Source organism: Chionomys nivalis, chromosome 18, assembly GCF_950005125.1.
Source record: "Chionomys nivalis chromosome 18, mChiNiv1.1, whole genome shotgun sequence".
In the NCBI taxonomy this organism is placed as follows: Eukaryota; Metazoa; Chordata; class Mammalia; order Rodentia; family Cricetidae; genus Chionomys; species Chionomys nivalis.
Genome location: NC_080103.1, coordinates 6,067,576 through 6,088,079, shown reverse-complemented (window position 1 = coordinate 6,088,079; position 20,504 = coordinate 6,067,576). Strand labels below are relative to the sequence as shown.

The 20,504-nt window shown below is 41.3% G+C and overlaps 1 protein-coding gene across 4 annotated transcripts in view; it reads right to left on the bottom strand.

Annotated features, from left to right (window-relative positions):
- Gatad2b (GATA zinc finger domain containing 2B) overlaps positions 1-20,504 on the bottom strand; it is a 72,914-nt gene that overhangs the window by 16,578 nt on the left and 35,832 nt on the right. For all 4 annotated transcript variants that reach the window (XM_057793464.1, XM_057793465.1, XM_057793466.1 and 1 more), the window contains exons 2-3: positions 8,206-8,541; positions 6-135 (exon numbers count right to left, since the gene is read on the bottom strand). In XM_057793464.1, the coding sequence (XP_057649447.1) occupies positions 6-135; positions 8,206-8,540 (465 nt within the window). In that variant the 5' untranslated portion in view covers position 8,541. The remainder of the gene's footprint in view (positions 1-5; positions 136-8,205; positions 8,542-20,504) is intronic.

The following is a 20,504-nucleotide window of genomic DNA, read 5'->3' as shown; positions in this document are numbered from 1 at the left end:
TTTACCTTAAACATCTCTAAGTTGGCTGCTTTGAGTCTTTCTTCCATCCGGGAGTTGGACCGGGGACTGGAAGCCTCATTATCAGACAAAACAATTATGTCTGGGGAAGGAGTTAGCCTTCCTCGGTCTGGCTCACTAGATGAGAAAAGGAAAATATTACAGTATTCCAACAGTGACAGTTCTTTAAAAAGGTAAAAAAATTTCTTTACTACAACAAACAAAGAAATCCAAAGGAACTTAAGTCTTTCCTGACTCAGCAAGAGAAAGACAGACAATTCCTAGAATAAAGACACCAGGATATAAGAGAGGGCAAAAGCTTAGCAAAGTACTTTTCTAATCTCAATCTGTCAGTCCTGCAATGCAGGCACACAAATATATGAAGTAATGAGAACTTTGAAAATTAGGGGATGGAAGGGGGAGAACTGACTAGGGAGTCAGCTCCTCCAGAAGACCCAGGTTCAATTCCCAGCACCCACATGGTAGCTCACAACTGTCTGTAACTCCAGTCCAAGGGATCTGACATCCTCTTCCAGCCACCATGTACTATGTAAACGTAGTACACAGACATTCATGCAAGCAAAACACCCACACCAACAAAAATAATTCAAAAAAAAAAAAAAAAAAAAGAGAGAGAGATGCTCGGTGTGGTGGCTCACACTTTAATCCCAGCACTTAAGGTCAGTCTAGTATACATAATGAATTCAAGGCCAGTCGGGCTATATAATGAACGTTGTCTTAAAAACAAAATTAAAAATTGAAGTGCTCTAATACAATATTTTAATTGTAACCGTTTTCCCTATTATCACATCATTGAGCTGTCACTATTATGTCATTAGTTATCTAGAGGACTGGAGAAAGAGCAAAGCCATTAGAGTCTAGGCATCTACTGATGAACAAAAAGGAAATAGGTCACTCTAATAACATGGTTCTGATAAGTGATAATGTATCCTGTCAAGAGTTGAGTCATAAAGAAAACACAAAAGAAGGTGTGGATAATGGCTTGAGAAAATGAATAGCATCATCTATAAAGTACACAGTCTCTTGGAAAAGAACTAACCAAAGGCACATTAGCCCTCTAGCTAGCATCTTCCCTCAAAAAGAAACTATCCAGGAACTACTTTGACATCTAAAATCCTTCACATAGACTTTTCTTACTTCCAAATCTATTCATTAGATAACCTTTGTTTTTATATTTCTGCAGCTCAAATATAAAGGATCTTGAACAATCTAATCAACACATGTATCTTCCACTCCCATTAATTTTTAAATGTGAGACATCTCATGTAACTGATCTCCCTGCCTTGACAGGTGTTGGTAGCGTATGCCTTTAATCCTAGGACTAGGTAGGCAGAGGCAGGCAGATCTCTGTAAGTTCGAGGCCAGCCTGGTTTATAGAGCGAGTTCCAGGACAGGCTCTAAAGCTATATGGAGAAACACTGTCTTAAAAAAAACAAACAAGCCGGGCGGTGGTGGTACATGCCTTTAATCCCAGCACTTGGGAGGCAGAGGCAGGCGGATCTCTGTGAGTTCGAGACCAGCCTGGTCTACAAGAGCTAGTTCCAGGACAGGCTCCAAAACCACAGAGAAACCCTGTCTCGAAACGCCCCCCCTCCAAAAAAAAAACCAACCAAACAAACAAACAAACCAATTCTGGCCTATATTTTCCAAGTACTATGATCTCAACAATGTACCATCATGCCTGGCTGAAGTTATTTTCCCCCCTTTTATTTGTGGTTAGACCTGGGGATAGAACTCAACGCCTGACAGACACCTAAGCACACCTATCACTGAGGAACAGCTCTAGCTTTCTATGACAAAACAGCTGGGAGTATACAGGGCCAGGTTAAGTTGGTGTGGTTACAGGTCTTATTTAGTGTGGACTTTAAAACCTAAAAGCTCATAGATCATTAGTTTTAAGACCCTAAAGGTTTCTTTGTTGGTTTTTTTATTTTTTGGTCTCAGATCCTTGGGGACATGTAAGTGTTTGTATGTTACTGGAAATCCAAACTAGAACCGACCATGCGAGTGCTAGAGAAGTAGTCTACCATCAAGTAATACTTCTAGCCCCCCAAGAAGCCTTTTTTGTTTTTAATTTTAATTAATTTAGTGTCTGTACATGCGTGTATATATGTGTCAGGGTACTGATGTGGTCAAAGGACAACTTTGTGGAGTCAGTTTTCTCCTTCCATTGTGGGAGTTCTAGAAATCAAATTACAGTCATCAGCCTTGGTTATAGGTGCTTTTACCCAGTGAACCATCTTGCTGGCCTTTATGGCTCAAGCTAACTCTGAACTTACAGCGAGCACCCTATGCTTCTGCTTCCTAAGTTATAGTACAAGAATAGTGTACCACCATTCCAGACTTCACCTACAGGAACAAGGTATCCTGATGATTGAGATAACTCTAAGTTTGGCCGAGAAAAAGAACAGGAGAGAAGTAAGGAAAATGACTACTTTGTGGACTAGTAAGTGTGTATGAGCTGCACTGGAGCCACAGTCAGACAGCAAGCTGAGAATATGGAATTACAGGAAAAAATGCCACTAGAGGGAGAAAGAGCTTTTAGTTCTCTAGACCAAACAGAATTAACTAAACAAAGTGCCTGAATTTAATTTTGTGTTCATGTTTTATTTGTCACTTCTACATTCCTTCATCCTTTCACACTAAAGATTGCCATAAGTGAGCAATGATGAGGTCTGGAAATTCCCTTCTTGATTCAGTAGTATTTAATGTCACCAAGCAGCAGCTTTATGAAATTCCAGTCCTGATAAGGTAAGTATATTCTCTAAGACTATTTCTAAGGTAAAACATTATTCCTACACAAATGATTGCCATCTTGATGGAGGAAGGTCATTGGTTAAATAATAAAAAAACTGCCTAGGCCCATTTATAGGCCAGCCCTTAGGTGGGTGGAGTAAACAAAGAGAATGCTGGGAGAAAAAAGCCGAGTCAGGAGTTGCCATGATTCTCTTTCTCCAGACAGACGCAGGTTAAGATCTTTCCTGGTAAGCCAGCTCGTGGTACTACACAGAATATTAAAAATGGGTTAGATCAATATGTAAGAGCTAGCCAATAAGAGGCTGGAGCTAATGGGCCAGGCAGTGATTTTTTTTTAAATATTTATTTATTTATTTATTTATTTATTTATTATGTATACAGTATTCTGTCTGTGTCTGTAGGCCAGAAGAGGGCACCAAACCCCATTACAGATGGTTGTGAGCCACCATGTGGTTGCTGGGAATTGAACTCATGACCTTTGGAAGAGCAGGCAATGCTCTTAACCACTGAGACATCTCTCCAGCCCCCAGGCAGTGATTAAAAGAATACAGTTTCCGTGTAATTATTTCGGGGCATAAGCTAGCCATGTGGGCGGCCGGGTGCCGGAGACGCAGCCCTGCCGCTCCTATTACAACAGAGTGGCACCCAACATGCTAATGAACTCCACGTAAAACCTAAGAGGGCTTAAAAAGAAGAAAAAAAAAAATTTAAGACAGCTTTTTGCTGTTTGTGGGTTGCCTACAGCAAAAAAAATTGTCCTGACTCAGCAACAAAAAAAAAACTGGCTGTTTTAAAATGCCGGCTTTCTGGGCTGTGCTGCCATTGCGATCTCTGTTTGGCTCCTGCTGGAGACAAAGCTTTTAAATGGATCATTTGGAGTAAAATGCTACGTCTTGCTTGATGGCAATGTGGACTGCTGTGTGCCTGGAACTGTGTGTGGCTCAGGGGCACCAAATGGCTCTGAGACAGGAGCGGCTCAGCTCCTCTATGCTAAACTGTGCTGGTCTCAGACAAAAACTACCGTAATTACCATAATAACAGCACAGTTAAGGTTTAAACTGAGCAGGACACAGGCGGTACCGTATTATCTGTACATGGTACAACTTAATTTTTTAAAAAATGCTTAACATTTTAAAAAATGCTCCTGGATAGTAAAAAAATTACAGATTCACAATAAAACTAATTCAGACACTGTTGGATTAATGTACATAGGCTTGAGAGAGATAAAAAAATATATAAAAAATAAAGTTAATGTCTTAAAAAAAGGGTAAAGTCTTTAAAGAGACAGAGTACAGATAGTTATAGATTAAAAAAAATAAAAAAAAATAAGCCACATAAAAATAAAAAATTCACAGAGAGTCTGGATTCTTTGTATTATTATGTTTTCTTTAAAATTTTTGACTGTAAAGGAGCTAAGTACAGAGAGACATTTCATTATATGGGCTGCCAAGCTAAACCAAAATGGATATAAGGGTATTATGATTTCAAAGTATGGGTCTAAGGATATGATGCTTTGGAGAGGGTCTTCTTTTGTTTTCACAGAGGGTGCGACCCTGTGGATTTCTTCTATCCCAATATGGTATGATAGACCACGCCCTCCTAAAAGGTTACTGTAAACACCCTCAAAAAATTACTTCACACAACTGCCAACCGAGATGACCCTGACACACAGGTTACACCATAAAAGACCTAATTAACGACGCCCCCATTCAGCAAAAAACAGTTTAAAAAAAAAAAACTACGCCCATATTCCCAAATATTGTTTATAAATGTTCTTTTACATTTAAAGGGGGATATGATATAGATATGAATAATTTACATTGGTATGATTTTAAGGTCAATTTTGTTATATGTTTATGTATTTCTGATCTTGATTAAGGTATTATGATTATGTAGTTCATTTAAAAATGTAATGTAAAATAGGAAATATAGGTTGTTAATGGATAATCATCAATAATAGTCAAGCTTGTAGTCATGTTAGTTAGATTTTCTAGATATATAGAGATATATTTCAATTAGATAGGCATTCTTCATATCTTTCAAAGACTACAAAACATGGCATTTAAAATATTTTAATAACTTAGGGCTTTTCATGACAATGAGACACATCTGCTCCTGTCAGCACCAATCTACTTCAAGAGGAAGATGGGCATCAAAGAGGATCCTTATGGAGTTTGATAGCCACTTGGGCAAGAAACTGTTCTTGCCTGGACTATTGCATAAACTGGACACAGAAAACCCACAGAGAGAGGACTGCTAAACTTGCCTAAAGGTGAGATGATCTTTCGGGGTTCCTGATTTATAAAAGAGTCTATGAGACATTCTACAGGACACAGCAGATAGTGACTAAACTGTCTTTAAAATTTCCTGCTTCATGGAAATGTCTGCTAAATACTATGGCCTGTAGGCTAAAGATGGATGCCCCAATGGTACAAAAGAACTTTACGTGGCTGTGCAGGCAGCAAGATGTCTCTGTCATTTCTAGAATTTTAGAAGTTACTTACTTTTTGTTTACTTAGTTAGTATTATATCCTTCTGGAGTCTTTGATGGAGTTAAAGAATGGTTAGTTATAGTTATAGTTTTCCTTAGTTATGATAAAAGATAAAATAGATATAAATATTGTAACTGTAATTCTTGCTTGATAACTGTTTTGCTATATGTAATCTTACTATGTTAAAATGAAAGCCTTTTTTTGTTTAAACAGAAAAAGGGGAAATGATGGAGGAAGGTCATTGGTTAATAAAAAAACTGCCTAGGCCCATTTATAGGCCAGCCCTTAGGTGGGTGGAGTAAACAAAGAGAATGCTGGGAGAAAAAAGCCGAGTCAGGAGTCGCCATGATTCTCTCTCTCCAGACAGACGCAGGTTAAGATCTTTCCTGGTAAGCCAGCTCGTGGTACTACACAGAATATTAAAAATGGGTTAGATCAATATGTAAGAGCTAGCCAATAAGAGGCTGGAGCTAATGGGCCAGGCAGTGATTAAAAGAATACAGTTTCCGTGAGCCGGGCGGTGGTGGCGCACGCCTTTAATCCCAGCACTTGGGAGGCAGAGGCAGGCGGATCTCTGAGTTCGAGGCCAGCCTGGTCTACAAGAGCTAGTTCCGGGACAGGCACCAAAGCTACAGAGAAACCCTGCCTTGAAAAACCAAAAAAAAAAAAAAAAAAAGTTAAAAAGAATACAGTTTCCGTGTAATTATTTCGGGGCATAAGCTAGCCATGTGGGCGGCTGGGTGCCGGAGACGCAGCCCTGCCGCTCCTATTACAACACCATCTATTGCTTAGAGACTGCTTAATACCAAGCTGGGCAGAAATATTCCTAAACGAACATGTTGGAACTGTGTGACATCAGTAACTTACACTAGAAACAACACTTTATGCTTAGATACAATCCAGATACATATTAAACAGATGACATAGATAAAACAAAGCCTAAGTCAAGTTTTCATTTCAGTCGCACGCGCGCGCGCGCGCGCACACACACACACACACACACACAAACAGTGCTTGCTCTACCTGGATGTACACCTACATGCCAAGAGAGGACATCAGATCCAATTATAGATGACCGTGTGCCACCATGTGGTTGCTGGGAATTGAACTCAGGACCTCCAGAAGAGCTGATAACACTCTTTACCTCTGAAAGCTCCTACTTTTTATCTGCCTGGATGTGATGCAAATCTTATATCTCATCATTGTGGTAGATGGATAACTTTGGGTTCAAGTCCCACCACAAGCCAACAGAAGAAAAAACAGTTGTTTCAGGGGCTGGAGAGATAGCTCAGTGGTTAAGAGCACTGGCTGCTCTTCCAGAGGTCCTCAGTTCAATTCCCAGCAACCACATGGTGGCTCACAACCATCTGCAATGAGATCTGGCGCCTTCTTCTGGTGTGCGGCCATACATGGAAGCAGAATGTTGTATACATAATAAATAAGTAAATCTTTTTAAAAAAAACCTGTTTTCTCTACCATTTTAAAACAGTAGTTACACTAGTTTTCACTTTACACACATTTATTTCACAAATACTAGAACTCACCCCATTAGTGGTATTTAGGCAACAAAGACAAAAGGTCTCATGTTACAAATTTCATCTTCCATATTTTTCTTATTCTTTTGTTCTCTTTTAAAGACTTGTTTATTTAATGTGTTGCCGATATATATTTATGTTTACCACATGCATGCCTGGAAGTCAGAAGAGGGAGTTGAATCTATTGGAACTGAAGTTTCAGAAGATTGTTACCCAGGTCCTCTGCAAGGGCAACAAGTACTTTTAACCATTGAGCCATCTATCCAATGGCCTTGCTTTAATTCCTATCAAAGAGATCATGTCTCTCCTTAGTTCATTCTTACAGAACAACCTGTTGTGTGAGCAGATCACCCTTATATTCTTCAGGAGCGCTGGTGTCATGTGGTGGCATTTCAACTGTACTTTAATAAATAAAGACTGCCAGAAGATCTGAGACTAAAACAGTCCCACTGGCCAGCCTTAAACTCCAGATTATGGTAACACGCACCTTTAATCTCAGTAGCCATAATGACACACACCTTTAATCCTAGTAGCCACACTAGTTGCCATAGAAACTGGGTGGTGCATGCTTTTAATGACGGCGGTGCACGCATTTAATCCCAGCCCTAGAGACGATTATAAATTGGGAGGAAACAGCTCTCAACACACAGTCTCATTCTGAGATTCTGAGAGGCAGGATCGCCATTTCATAATGAGGTGGAGGTAAGAGCCAGTGGCTGGCTGTTTTGCTTTTCAGAGCTTTAGGTTGAACCCCAATTTCTGTCTCTGAGTTTTTATCAATTGTGTTTCATTTGGCATCCAACATGGGGCTTGAACCCATGACCCCAAGATTAAGAGTCTCATGCTCTACTGACTGAGCTAGAAAAATGCCACCACCACCCAGCGATCTGCATGCCTCTGCCAACTGAGTGTTGGGACTAAAAAGGCATGCACCACCATGTCTGGCGAAAGATTCCCCCCATCCTCCTAAGATTTAAGCTCCAGTTCTCATGACTGTGTACCAAGCATCACTCATTACTTTGTCACATCTCTGGTCCTCAGAAATAATCAGTTTATCTTAGGTAAGAACTGTGACTTTCCATGTGAGCTACCTAGCTTCATCTGGAAATGAGAGGAATTCATGGTCAACTTAAGCCAGAGGACACAGATCTTCTTTCAAGAAGACATCATCATGTGGTAGCTCACATAAGTAATCCCAACACTGAGATGCTGAGGCAAGAGGACCGCCAAAAGTTCAAGACCAGCATGGCTATAGTGTGAGACCTGCTGCAAAATAACAAGACAGAAATAACAAGAAAGGCAGCTTTAGGATGAAAATCACCTCCCTTTCACTGGAATTCATACCATTTCACAAGCTTATTTAAAAAAGACCCTACTTCTGGAGGCAGCTAACTGCACCATACCTCCGTCTAGCACTCATATCCACAGGCTCATCACTGATATTTTCTTTGCCTGGCCTTCCAGCAGTCCTGTTGTCTCCATGAGGCCTGAGATTCCCATTGAGTTTCTCTTCATAACCCTTGACACCACTGCCATCTTGTTTGGTAGGTAACTCATGTGGCACCTCAAGGTTTGCCAAATCTTTCCTTTTGAGAAGGGCCAACATTTTCAGACGTTCCATGGCCTCATGACCTTCCATTTTGAGGCGTTTTGCCAGGACATCATCTCGCTCATCTGCTGGGTCCAAACTCCTCTTCAAAAGATTCAGGCGAAGAGCATCTTCTGTCATTCTATCCATTCTACGGAAAAAACACAAAGAACGATCAGAATAAAGTTCCTTATGCAGGGCTGGGCGGTGGTGTCCGCCTTTAATCCCAGCACTCGGGAGGCAGAGGCAGACGGATCTCTGTGAGTTCGAGGCCAGCCTGGTCTATAAGAGCTAGTTCCAGGACAGGAACCAAAAAGCTATGGAGAAACCCTGTCTCAAAAAAAAAATCCAAAAAAAAGTTCCTTATGCAAACCAAAAAGCAGGTGTGAAATATTAATAATAAAAAAATGTAGTGGCATTTCATTTATATTTTAATAAATAAAGCTTATCTGAAAATCAGAGAGTGAAACAGCCCCACTGATTAGCCTTACAGACCAGGCAGTGGTAACATACACCTTTAATACTAAAAGCCACACTAGTTGCCGTTAAAACCAGATGCCTGCCTTTAATCTCTGTGGTGTATGCTTTTAATCCCAGCCCTAGAAAGGATTATAAAATGGAGGAGACAGCTCTCAGTCTCACTCTGAGATTCCTAAAGGCAGGATCACCATTTCAGACTAAGGTAGAGGTAAGAGCCAGTGGCTAGCTGCTTTGCTTTTCTAACCTTTAGGTTGAACCCCATTTTTGTCTACTGAGCTTTTGTTAGTCATGTTCCAAAAAAAATAATTCATATAACATATGTTTAAAATTACAGATAACAGAGCTAACTTCCAATGCTATTATTGTCCTACAACATCTATATTATTTCTCCAGTAACTTTAGCAATGAAAATAAACTTCAAATACACTGCAGTCACCAAGGCCTTTAATTATAAAAGGGACACGAAATCCACACTATACTCATGTAGATGGTTCTTTAAAAACAAACAAAAATGTGGTGGCATATGCCTTTAATCCCAGCAGGCAGATCTCTGTGAGTTCCAGGCCAGCATGGTCTACAGAGAGTTCTGAGACAGTCAGGGCTACACAGACAAATGTTGTTTTAAAAAACAAAACAACAAAAATTAAAAGTAAAAACAAAATCATTAATGCTGGAGATAAGAGTGCCTATAATCCCAGCACTTGGGAGTCTGAATCAGGAGGATCTACAACTTCAGAGCAGCTATAGCATCATATCCTGTTAACAAACAAACAAACAACGGGGCTGGAGAAACAACTAAGAACACTTGGTAGAAGCTGGGGTCCAGCTTCCAGAACCCACAATGGCAGCTTATAAGCATTAATAAAACTCCTGTTCCATGGAATCCAGAGCCCTCTCTGGTCTCTTTGTAGCCAAAACACATGTACACAAATTTTTAAAAAATAAACTGAAACAACAACAACAACAAATAAAGCCAGCAAGAAGGGCAACGGTGCTTGCTGCCAAACCTGATGACCTGAGTTCAATCCTAGAGCCCACATGGCAGAAGGAAAGAGTCGGTTCCTAAAAGTTGCCTTCTGTCCTATGCTATGGCATATGCACTACCCTCCTACCCTAACAAACAAACAAAAAAAATATGTTATATGTATATTATTTTTTTGAGACAGAGTTTCTCTACACAGTCCTGGAACTCACTATGTAGACCAAAAGGGCCTTGAATTCAGAGATCTGAGATCTGCCTGCCTCTCCCTTTCCATGTTCTGGGATTAAACCACTTTACTAAATCAGCATTATCCATAACTACATTCTAAATAATTACCTTTTATCCACAAATAAGTATGGCCCTCCCCCCGCATCAAGTAAATTTCTCTCTGCAATAGACAGCAACCATTTCAAAAAACCACAATCTATCAAAATGCAGAGTTGCAGAGCCTATATAAAACACAATCCCCATACTTAAGGTTCAGGGATTGGGACAGGAGAAAAAAAGACAGAAAACATGTAGTTTTGCTATGAGATTGTAGTTTCTAGAAATGTCTGAAGCTATATCCATAAAGTCTCACCAACGTGACTACCTTAAACAAGAGCTGAACAAGGGTAACAACAGATACGCTAACATGGACTGAAGAAAGTTCAGGAGGCCTCAAACCTATACAAACTACTACAGGGAACTAAGGCACGCTGAGAACCAGAGAAATGTTCTTTTTTCTTTTTTTTTCCTCGAGACAGGGTTTCTTTGTAGCTTTGGAACCTGTCCTAAAACTAGCTCTTGTAGATCAGGCTAGTCTCGAACTTATGAAGATTCGCCTGCCTCTGCCTCCCGAGTGCCGAGATTAAAGGTGTGCACCACCACCACCCGATGTCAGAGAAATACTCTTAACCTGAAAAGAGCACACCAACTGGTTATCCAATACCAAATGGTCAGTCCCAAAAATGTATATTCAAATAACATTATACAGATGAGCCCTTTTATCAACCCTCAATTCTATATAGATCTAGGTAAAAAAAAAAAAAAAAAAAAATCTTAACTTTAAAGAAATTATTTAACTATAACTATTTTATTTGCATATGTATGAAGATGTCAGATGCCCTGGAACCAGAGTCACAGACAGTTGTGAGATGCCATGTGGGTGCTGAGGATTGAACCTGGGTCCTCTGGGAAGAACAGCCAGTGCCCTTAACCTCTGAACCATCTCTTTAGCCCCCAAAATCGTAAAACTTCAAAAGTTTTATGACTTTTCCTATATATCCCCACTAGTATCACCAAAATCTCTTCTCCACCTTTCTCCATAGTATATAAGCAGTACAGGCTACAGAGAGCTGATCCAGACCAGTCAAACTGCCTGGAAGCAGAGACCAAAAGAACTGCACTGCCTAATGCGGTGACCCTTTAATATAGTTCCTCATGTTGTGGTGAGCCCAATCATAAAACTATTTCACTGCTTCTTCATAACTATAATTTTGCTACTATTATGAATCATAATGTAAATATCTTATGCTTTTTGATAGTCTTAAGTGACCCCTGAAAAAGGACTGTTAGCCCCCCCAAAGGGGTCACACCCCACAGGTTGAGAACCACTGGCCTTGGAAGAAACAAAAAAAATCAGATGAGCGCCTGGAAGAGGCTCAGACCAATTGAGCCACCAGAAAGGACACTTCCAACCCAACCTGTTGAGCTGCTGCAGGCTGTGCACTGTGCTCCAGGTTTCCAGCTTTGCAAGCCATCACCACTACAACTAAACCTCACCATATTCCTTCCTGTAGGTGACCCCACTAAGGTGAACATTGGTCTGCCAATAGGCTCCCTATCTAGGATGGGCAGATGTGCGTGTGTGTGTGTGTGTGTGTGTCGTATCTCCTCAGGAAAAGTTGTCACATAACACTTTCTAATCCTGCAATAAAAAAATTATACAGGCTAGGCTGTGGTGGTGCATGCCATTAACCCCAGCATTCAGACACGGGAGTAGGCAGCTCTTTATGAGTTCCATGTCAGCCTGGTCTACAGAATGAGATCCAGGACAGGCAAAGATACACAGTGAAACTGAGAGAGACAGAGAGACGAGAGAGACGAGAGAGAGAGAGAGAGAGAGAGAGAGAGAGAGAGAGAGAGAGAGAATTATATAGTACATCTTCCCAATAAAATCAAATAGTACATCTCCCTAGTACTATGTATTTTCATATGCTGATATCGCTTGCCCATCTAATCAACCCATAAATGTTAACTATATCCTACACATCATGTTCAGGGTTTAGGGAGTAGAAAATTTTTTTTTTTAGTATATTAGCACATGCCTGTAATCCCAGCACTTGAGAGGCCAAGGAATGTAGATTACCACATACTGATGTCATCCTGAGTGTGGTTCAGGCCAGCCTGTGCTACAGAATGAGACCTCATCTTAAAACAAATCAGAGCGAGTTCTAAGATAGCCAGGGATATACAGAGAAAGTCTGTTGAAGCTCAGAGAAATTGGGGTTCAACTTGGAGATCTGAAAAGCAAAGCATCCAGCAGCTACCTTACCTTGACCTCAGTCCAAAGGTATCCTCAGTCCTCAAAAGTCCTCAGTTCAAGGAACGATCCTGTCCCTTCAGGAATCTCAGAATGATACTGAGAGCTGTCTCCTCCTAATTTTTTTATTTTTATTTTTTTAGATTTATTTATTTATTATGTATTCGGTGGTCTGCCTGCATGTATCCCTGCAGACCAGAAGAGGGCACCAAATCTCATTAGAAATGGTTGTGAGCCACCATGTGGTTGCTGGGAATTGAACTCAGGACCTTTGGAAGAGCAGGAAAAGCTCTTAACCACTGAGCCATCTCTCCAGCACCCTCTTCTCGTTTTATAATCTTCTCTAGGGCTGGGATTAAAGGTGTGCACCACTGGAAATAAAGGCATGTGCTGCCCAGTTTCTATGGCAACTAGTGTTGGCATTAGGATTGAAGGTAGGTGTCTGTTATCATTGCCTGGTCTGTAAGGCTGACCAGTGGGGCTGTTTCACTCTCTGATCTTCAGACAAGTTTTATTTATTAAAATACAAATTAAATGCCATCTGTTTTGAAAAACAAACAAACAAGAAAGAATCAACTGGCTGGTTGTTGTTGGTGTTTAATCCCAGGGAAGTCAGAAGCAGCGAGTTCGAGGCTAGCCTGGTCTACAAAGCAAGTTCCAGAACAATCAGAGCTGTTACAGAGAATTCCTGTCTCGAAAACAAAAACAAAAAACCCAAAAAAAACAAACAAAAAAAAAAAACAAACAAAAATCAAAATCACAGGGCAGAATTGCATTTAACCTATCTAATTACCTTATGTTGCTAACTATCAGCTGTCTTCCCTGATCTTATTGTCTGTCTGGGAGTTGGGGCTTGCTGCCATTCTTCAGTAACTACCAGGATTATCATGTTGCTAGTCATCAATGAAGACCAAAATTCAAAAATTTAGCTTGTTTTTACTGACTACACATTGTTTTACATAATGTATAAAAACTGTTTTTTAAACCATAAAAAGTTAAGAGACGATGCATCTGTATACCACTTCTTATCCTAACTCAGATTGAGAACTTCAACTATTTAATGGCAAAAACACAAAACTACTTCTTTGACTTCTCTGACTCTTGGGAGGGGGGGTAGGAGGTTTCGAGACAGAGTTTCTCTATGTAACAGCTATCCTGGAACTAGCTATTATAGACCAGGCTGGCCTCAAACTCACAGAGAACCTCCTGCCTCTGCTGGGATCAAAGGCGTGCGCCACCACCGCCCCGTCCATCTCTGTTCTGCACTTGCGGTTCTTTCGGTTTCTCCAGCACATGTCCAGTGCTCTCACCATTCTGTCAGGTCTTGGCTTCAAAGTCAACAAGCATGTCCTCAGTTAGCACTTCTAGCCTCCCTGGTCACACTGCAGTTGCCTGTCACAGGCCTCCCTGTTTTGTTTTTGTTTGTTTGTTTTGAGGTAGGGTCCCACGAAGCTGGCCTGGAATTTGCAACAAATCCTTTAACAGGATCTCTAAAAATCAGAGATCCACCTGCCTCTGCAGGAGTGTGCCACCATCACAGAGCAAAATTCACTTGATTTCTAAAAATGATTTCTTACCAGATGTGGTGGCACACACCTTTAATTCCAGCACTTGAGAGGCAGAGATAGGTCAACCTGTTCTACAAAGTAAGTTCCAGGATAACGAGGGCTACACAGAGAAATACTGTCTCAAAAACAAAAAAAAAAAACAAACCAAACCAAAAAGATTTATTTTATATGTATGTGTGTGAGTGCCTGCATATATTTACGTGCATGGAGTATGCACCTGGTGCTCACGGAGGCCATTCTGAAACTGGAGGTACAGATGTCATGTGTGTTATTCTTTCGGTCCCGCCTTGCCATGCCCACTCCTTTTTTACCTCTGACCTCCGCTGACATCTCTCTCTCTCTCCTTCTGTTTTCTCCCGGTGTACACACGGGGCTTTGCCTCTCTCCTCCTCCTCCTCCTCCTCTCTCCCCCCCAATAAATGTTTTTATGGCTACCCTTTGTGTCTATGGGTCTGCTCGCACCCGCCTGAGCTCGCTGCTGCTCCATGAGCGCGGGGGGGGGGGGGGCACACACCACGGACGACGACGACACGGGATGGGACGACGGGACACTTTTTTTTTTTTTTAATATTTATTTATTATGTGTACAGTATTCTGCTTGCAGCACCAGAAGAGGGCCCCAGATCTCACTACAAATGGTTGGGGGTCCCCATGTGGTTGCTGGGAATTGAACTCAGGACCTTTAGAAGAGCAGTCAGTGCTCTTAACCTCTGAGCCATCTCTCCAGCCCACGGGACACATTTTTTAAGAACAACATTGGACAACAACGTGGGTATGTGGGTGTTGGCAAATAAACGTAAGTCCTCTGCAAGGTCCCCTTAACAATTTTGATCCAAATGACATAAGCAAACAAAACAAATGTTTAAAAAAAAAATTCCAGGTTAGTCATGATAACCAGCTTTAGCTGCAGAGCTCAGTAGGCAGAATCAGGTGGATCTCTGTTTTGGGTCAGCCTAGACTACACAGCAAGTTCGGATCAATCAAAGCTACATATTGAGACCCTATCTCAATAAAAACATATAGACAGACAGACAATTCTAGGCAGGGTTTGTGGTCCCTGTCTATAATCTCAGTTTCCTAGAGGTAAAGACAAGAGAATAAGGAATTCAATAACAGCTTTGACTACATAGGGAATTCAAAGTCAGCCAGACCTACAGAAACTCATGACTTAAATCAATCAATAAAATAAAAAACATTGTAACACAAAATAAACTAGTCTGGTTTGGTCGGTCCCCCCCCCCCCCCCCCCCCCCCCCCCCCCCCCCGCCCACAGGGTTTCTCTGTGGTTTTGGAGCCTGTCCTGGAACTAGCTCTTGTAGACCAGGCTGGTCTCAAACTCACAGAGATCCACCTGCCTCTGCCTCCCGAGTGCTGGGATTAAAGGCGTGCGCCACCACTGCCCGGCAAATAAACTAGTCTGAAGAGGCAGGTGGATCTCAGAGTTCTAGGCCACCCTGGTCTACATACTGAGTTCCAGGACAGCCAGAGCTAAATAGTGAGACCCTGTCTCAAAACAAAACAAAACAAAGTAAAGATACACTAGTATGCAGCTTGTTTGTTGAGGAATGATGGTAAGAAAATACTATAAAAGTCTTCGTTTTCAGCTCGGCAATGGTGGCACATGCCTTTAATCCCAGACTTGGGAGGCAGAGGCAGGTGGATCTATGAGTTAGAGGCCAGCCTGGTCTAAACAGTGAGTTCCAGGACAGCCAAGACGGTTTCACACAGAAACCCTTTTTCAAACAACAACAACAAAAACAAACAAAAAACAAGTCTTCGTTTTCTGTAAGAAGAGCAGGAAACTGTATGTGTAGTAAAAACACTGTGTGTCTAACACACAACAGTCTCCATTCAGAGCTCAGGTGTTTTGGCCAGTGCTCACTGGTGTTCCTTGGAGTAACAGCCATGGAGTTTCACGTTGCTCAGAACCAAGACTGCAGGGAAGGTGCAGAGTACATCATAGGCAACGCTGCAGAAACACCTAAGCCTATTGTAACTTCTGATGCTCAGACGTTCAGTCCTGTAGTGGAGAGCAGCAAGTGCTCTTAACTGCTGAGGCATTTCTCCAGCCCCCACTTGTTTTTGTTTTTTTGTTGTTGTTTTGGTTTTTTGGAGAATGGAGTGGAGGTGTGAAGGCCAGCTATGATCATCTAAGTCTGGGCAGAAAGGAAGTTCTTTACTTCCTCCAGCCACTATCACCTGGGACTCTGGCCAGGGACAAGGGACTCCTGAGTCTCAATAGTTCACCCTGAGACAATGCCTGACAGGCTGAGGTTACCTGACCCCCACACCCAAGAGCAGACCATTCAAAAGGAAATTCCTGGCATTCCAAGCACTATAGATAGAAACACCTGCCAGCACTTCACCAGGACACCCCTAGACAAATGTCAGCCAATCAAGGGCCCTGAATCTCAGAGACCCCCTTACCTCCACCTTTACTACTATAAAAACCCAATTCTAATTGAGCTCGGGGCTCTGGCTCTCTGGATATTCCAATATGTTGGACATGCAGAGAGACCGAGTTTGCAAACTTGGTTAAAATAAAGGCTCTTTGCTTTTACATATGGGACTCCTTTGTTGGCTTTTGTGGGGACCCACGGATTTGGGCATAACAGAGGTCTCTCTATGCAGCCCAGATTGACATAGAACTTCCAATATAATCCAAACTAGTTTTGAATTCTCCATTCTTACACTTCAGCCTCTTCTAAGTGCTGGGGTTACAGGGGTACATCACAATGTCCAGCTTTCCAAATAATTACTAGTTTAATTATTTAACTTTCACAAAAGACACAGAGAAGAAGCTCAAGTAAAAAGTCTCAGGATGGCCTTGAAATTGTGATTCTGCCTCAGTCTTCTAAGTAATACTATGTCCAGCTAAATATTATTTTAAATAAAAAGAAAACAAAGAAATTCTTCAAATTTCATACCTCAACACTAATAATGAACAATAGGTGAGAAAAAGCATGGAGAATCTTTGTCTGCTCCTGGAAATTATTTTCTCCTAAGTACACACAAAAGAAAGACTCCTCCAACAATGTGCATTCCAAGTGACATGTTACCACAGTCAGATGCAAAAAAGTACAGTAAGCAGGAAGAAAAATAAAAGGTATGTGACTAAGGAAATAAGGACAAGGAAGATAGAGGGGATCAATATTTGAACAAATGCTAGAATGGGCTAAGAAGCACACACACACACACACAAATCATTTCATTCTCACATTCCTATGGAATTCAGGTTATTCTCATTGTGTGAAACTGTGACCAAAAAATCCACAAAAAAACAAACAAAAACTTCCCTAAGAGTACACAACGAATGAGAGTGACAAGTAGAGTCTACACGCGCTTCTAACAACCACAGCACTGTCCTTCCTCTCCCATATCAAGGCTGGAAATGGGTTTCAACTCTCAAGCAATGGGACAACTTATGCTATAGGGAGTGCGCTTCTCTACATTCTGCTTTGACAGTAAAAACTTCAGTCTTATTTGCTATAGATACAATACAGGAAGACAGCAATGTACATTTTAGACCATACATTTCCCAAATTTACTCTCATAATCAGACTAATAATGCTGGGGAGTTGAAAACTGTAATCTTTGGGAAAATATGCTGGGAAGTGGTTGTGACAGAGCAAAAAGTAATCATTTAAACTTTAGAAAAAGTCTCATTCATACACATACACACCCTCAATCTCAGTGGTTCCCTCATATCCATTCCCTCTCTCTGTCCTCCTCCCACTCCACTACCGGCCTATTTCCCCTTTCCCACTATGTGTAGCCCTTACCTAAATTTCGACCAAGAGGTAACTAAGAGGCCAACAAACAGACTGTCACTAGATGGAGTCTTTTTTTTTTTTTTTGATTTTTCGAGACAGGGTTTCTCCGTGGCTTTTGGTTCCTGTCCTGGAACTAGCTCTTGTAGACCAGGCTGGCCTCGAACTCACAGAGATCTGCCTGCCTCTACCTCTCGAGTGCTGGGATTAAAGGCGTGCGCCACCACCGCCCGGCTATATGGAGTCTTTAAGTGTATTTTTAAAAATATTTTTTAAGCTTGGGTTGAGCGGTGGCTCAGGCCTTTAATCCCAGAACTTGGGAGTTCAAGGCCAGTCTGGTCTATCTACAAACCCAAGTTCCAGGCCAGCTAGGACTGTTACACAGATAAACCCTGTCTTGAAAAAACAAAAAAATGAAAGAAAAAAATTTAAACTTTATATTTTTCTGTATGAGTGCTCCGCATATATACGGACATGTATGAAGATTACATCAGATCTTACTAGAGATGGCTTACTACCATGTGGTTGCTGGGGAATTGAACTCACGACCTCTGAAAGAGAAGCCAGTGCTTCTCTGAAGCAACTGAACTATCTCTCCAGCCCCAAATCATTAATCTTGGACTCTAAAATAGTGAACTGTAACAAACTTCTTGTTATTATTATAAAGTCTTTAAAAAGTTCTCAAGAGTGAACTCAGAATGGTGATGGTGACACATGGCTGTCGTCCCAGCATTTGGGAAGCAGAAGCAGGAGGATTGCTGCAAGTTTCAGTGAGCCCTTGTCTCTAGAGAATAATAAAAACAGTAATAACAAAAAAGAACCAATCAGGTGGTGGCGCACACCTTTGATTCCAGTACTCGGGAAGAGGTGGACAGATCTCTTGTGAATTCAAAGTCAGCCTGGTCACCGCACATTCAAAGAAAGCTACAGAGAAACCCTATCTCAAAACAAACAATTCTCAAGTTGTTTTCTGACCTTACCCCAAGCACAAAGGCACATACATAACCTCCTCACAAAATGGAAAAATAAATGTAACTAAATTCTTTACAACAAAACCTAGGGCAGAAAGGGAAAAAGGAAAATGATACAATTTTATTAACATCTCAAAAAATAAAAATAAAAATAATAAAAAAAAAACAGTTTAAACCAACAATGGCTAGCAAGATGGCTCAGTGGGTAAAGGTACCTATCTGCTGGGAAGTCTGATGACCTGAATTCAATCCTTAGTACCTATGTAGTAGAAGGCAAGAGGCAACTCTCAAAATGATCACCTATCTCCATATGCTCCTGTAACCACAGGTATGTGTACACACACACACGCGCGCGCGCGCGCGCTAATAAAAAAAAATTTAAGGGTTGAATAAATGGCTCAGTGGTTAGAGAACCCAAGTTCACTTCCCACATCAGGGAAGGTTGGTGGCTTACAACTGCCTTTAACTCCAGAGGATCCAATACCTTCTTTGGGCCCCCAGACACCTGAACATACACAATGGCATATTCTCACTCAAACACAAACATACAGTGTTTTTTTTGTTGTTGTTGTTTTGTTTTTGTGACAGGGTTTCTCTGTGTAGGATAGCCTTGGCTATCCTAGAACTTGCTCTGTAGAACAGGTTAGCCTTGAACTCACAAAGATCTTGTCTCTGCCTCTAGGGTGCTGGGATTAAAGGCTTGTGCCCTTACTGTCCAGTCTCAACTTTAAAAATTTTAAATAATAGGAGCTCGAGAGGAAGGCTCAGTGGTTAAGAACACTGGCTGCTCTTCCAGAGGTCCTGAATTCAATTCCCAGCAACCACATGGTGGCTCATAACCATCTGTAATGAGATCTGGTGCTCTCTTCTGCACTGCAGGTATACATGCAGACAGAACGCTGTATACATAATAAATAAATAAATCTTTAAAAAATTTAAATAATAATCATGGCTCCAGTAATAGCAGCTTTAGATAGATGTGTACTATACAGAATGGACTTAGCACTTCTCTCTTTTAATATTTATTTATTAATTATGTATACAATATTCTGTCTGCGTGTATGCCTGCAGGCCAGAAGAGGGCACCAGACCTCATTACAGATGGTTGTGAGCCACCATGTGGTTGCTGGGAATTGAACTCAGGAACTTTGGAAGAGCAGGCAATGCTCTTAACCACTGAGCCATCTCTCCAGCCCCACTTCTCTTAATTTAGTGACAATTGTCTTAGGGTTTTTATTGCTGTGAAGAGACACTATGATGACCATTGCAACTCTTATAAAGAAAAAGATTGGCTGGGCGGTGGTGGCGCACGCCTTTAATCCCAGCACTTGGGAGGCAGAGGCAGGCGGATCTCTGTGAGTTCGAGACCAGCCTGGTCTACAAGAGCTAGTTCCAGGACAGGCTCCAAAACCACAGAGAAACCCTGTCTCGAAAAACCAAAAAAAAAAAAAAAAAAAAAAAAAAAAAAGAAAAAGATTTAATTGTTTTAATTGTGGTGTCTTGCTTACAGTTTCAGAGAAACACCAAGTAGGCTAGGCTGGTTGGCCAGCAAGCCCCAGGAATCTGTGTCCTTCTCTCCCAGTGCTAGGGCCACGCCCAGCATTTTTCACAAGTCCTGGAGACTGAAATCAAATCTGAGCTATTATCCAACAACCTGTTTTTGTTTTGAGACAGGGTCTCACTGCTATGTCACCAAACTGACATAGAACTCATTCTTCTTTTTCTTGAGAGAGGGTATCAGTGTAGCTCTGGCCTGTCTGGAACTCCCTATGTAGACTTGAACTCAAAGAGAAATGCCTGCCTCAGCCTCACAAATACT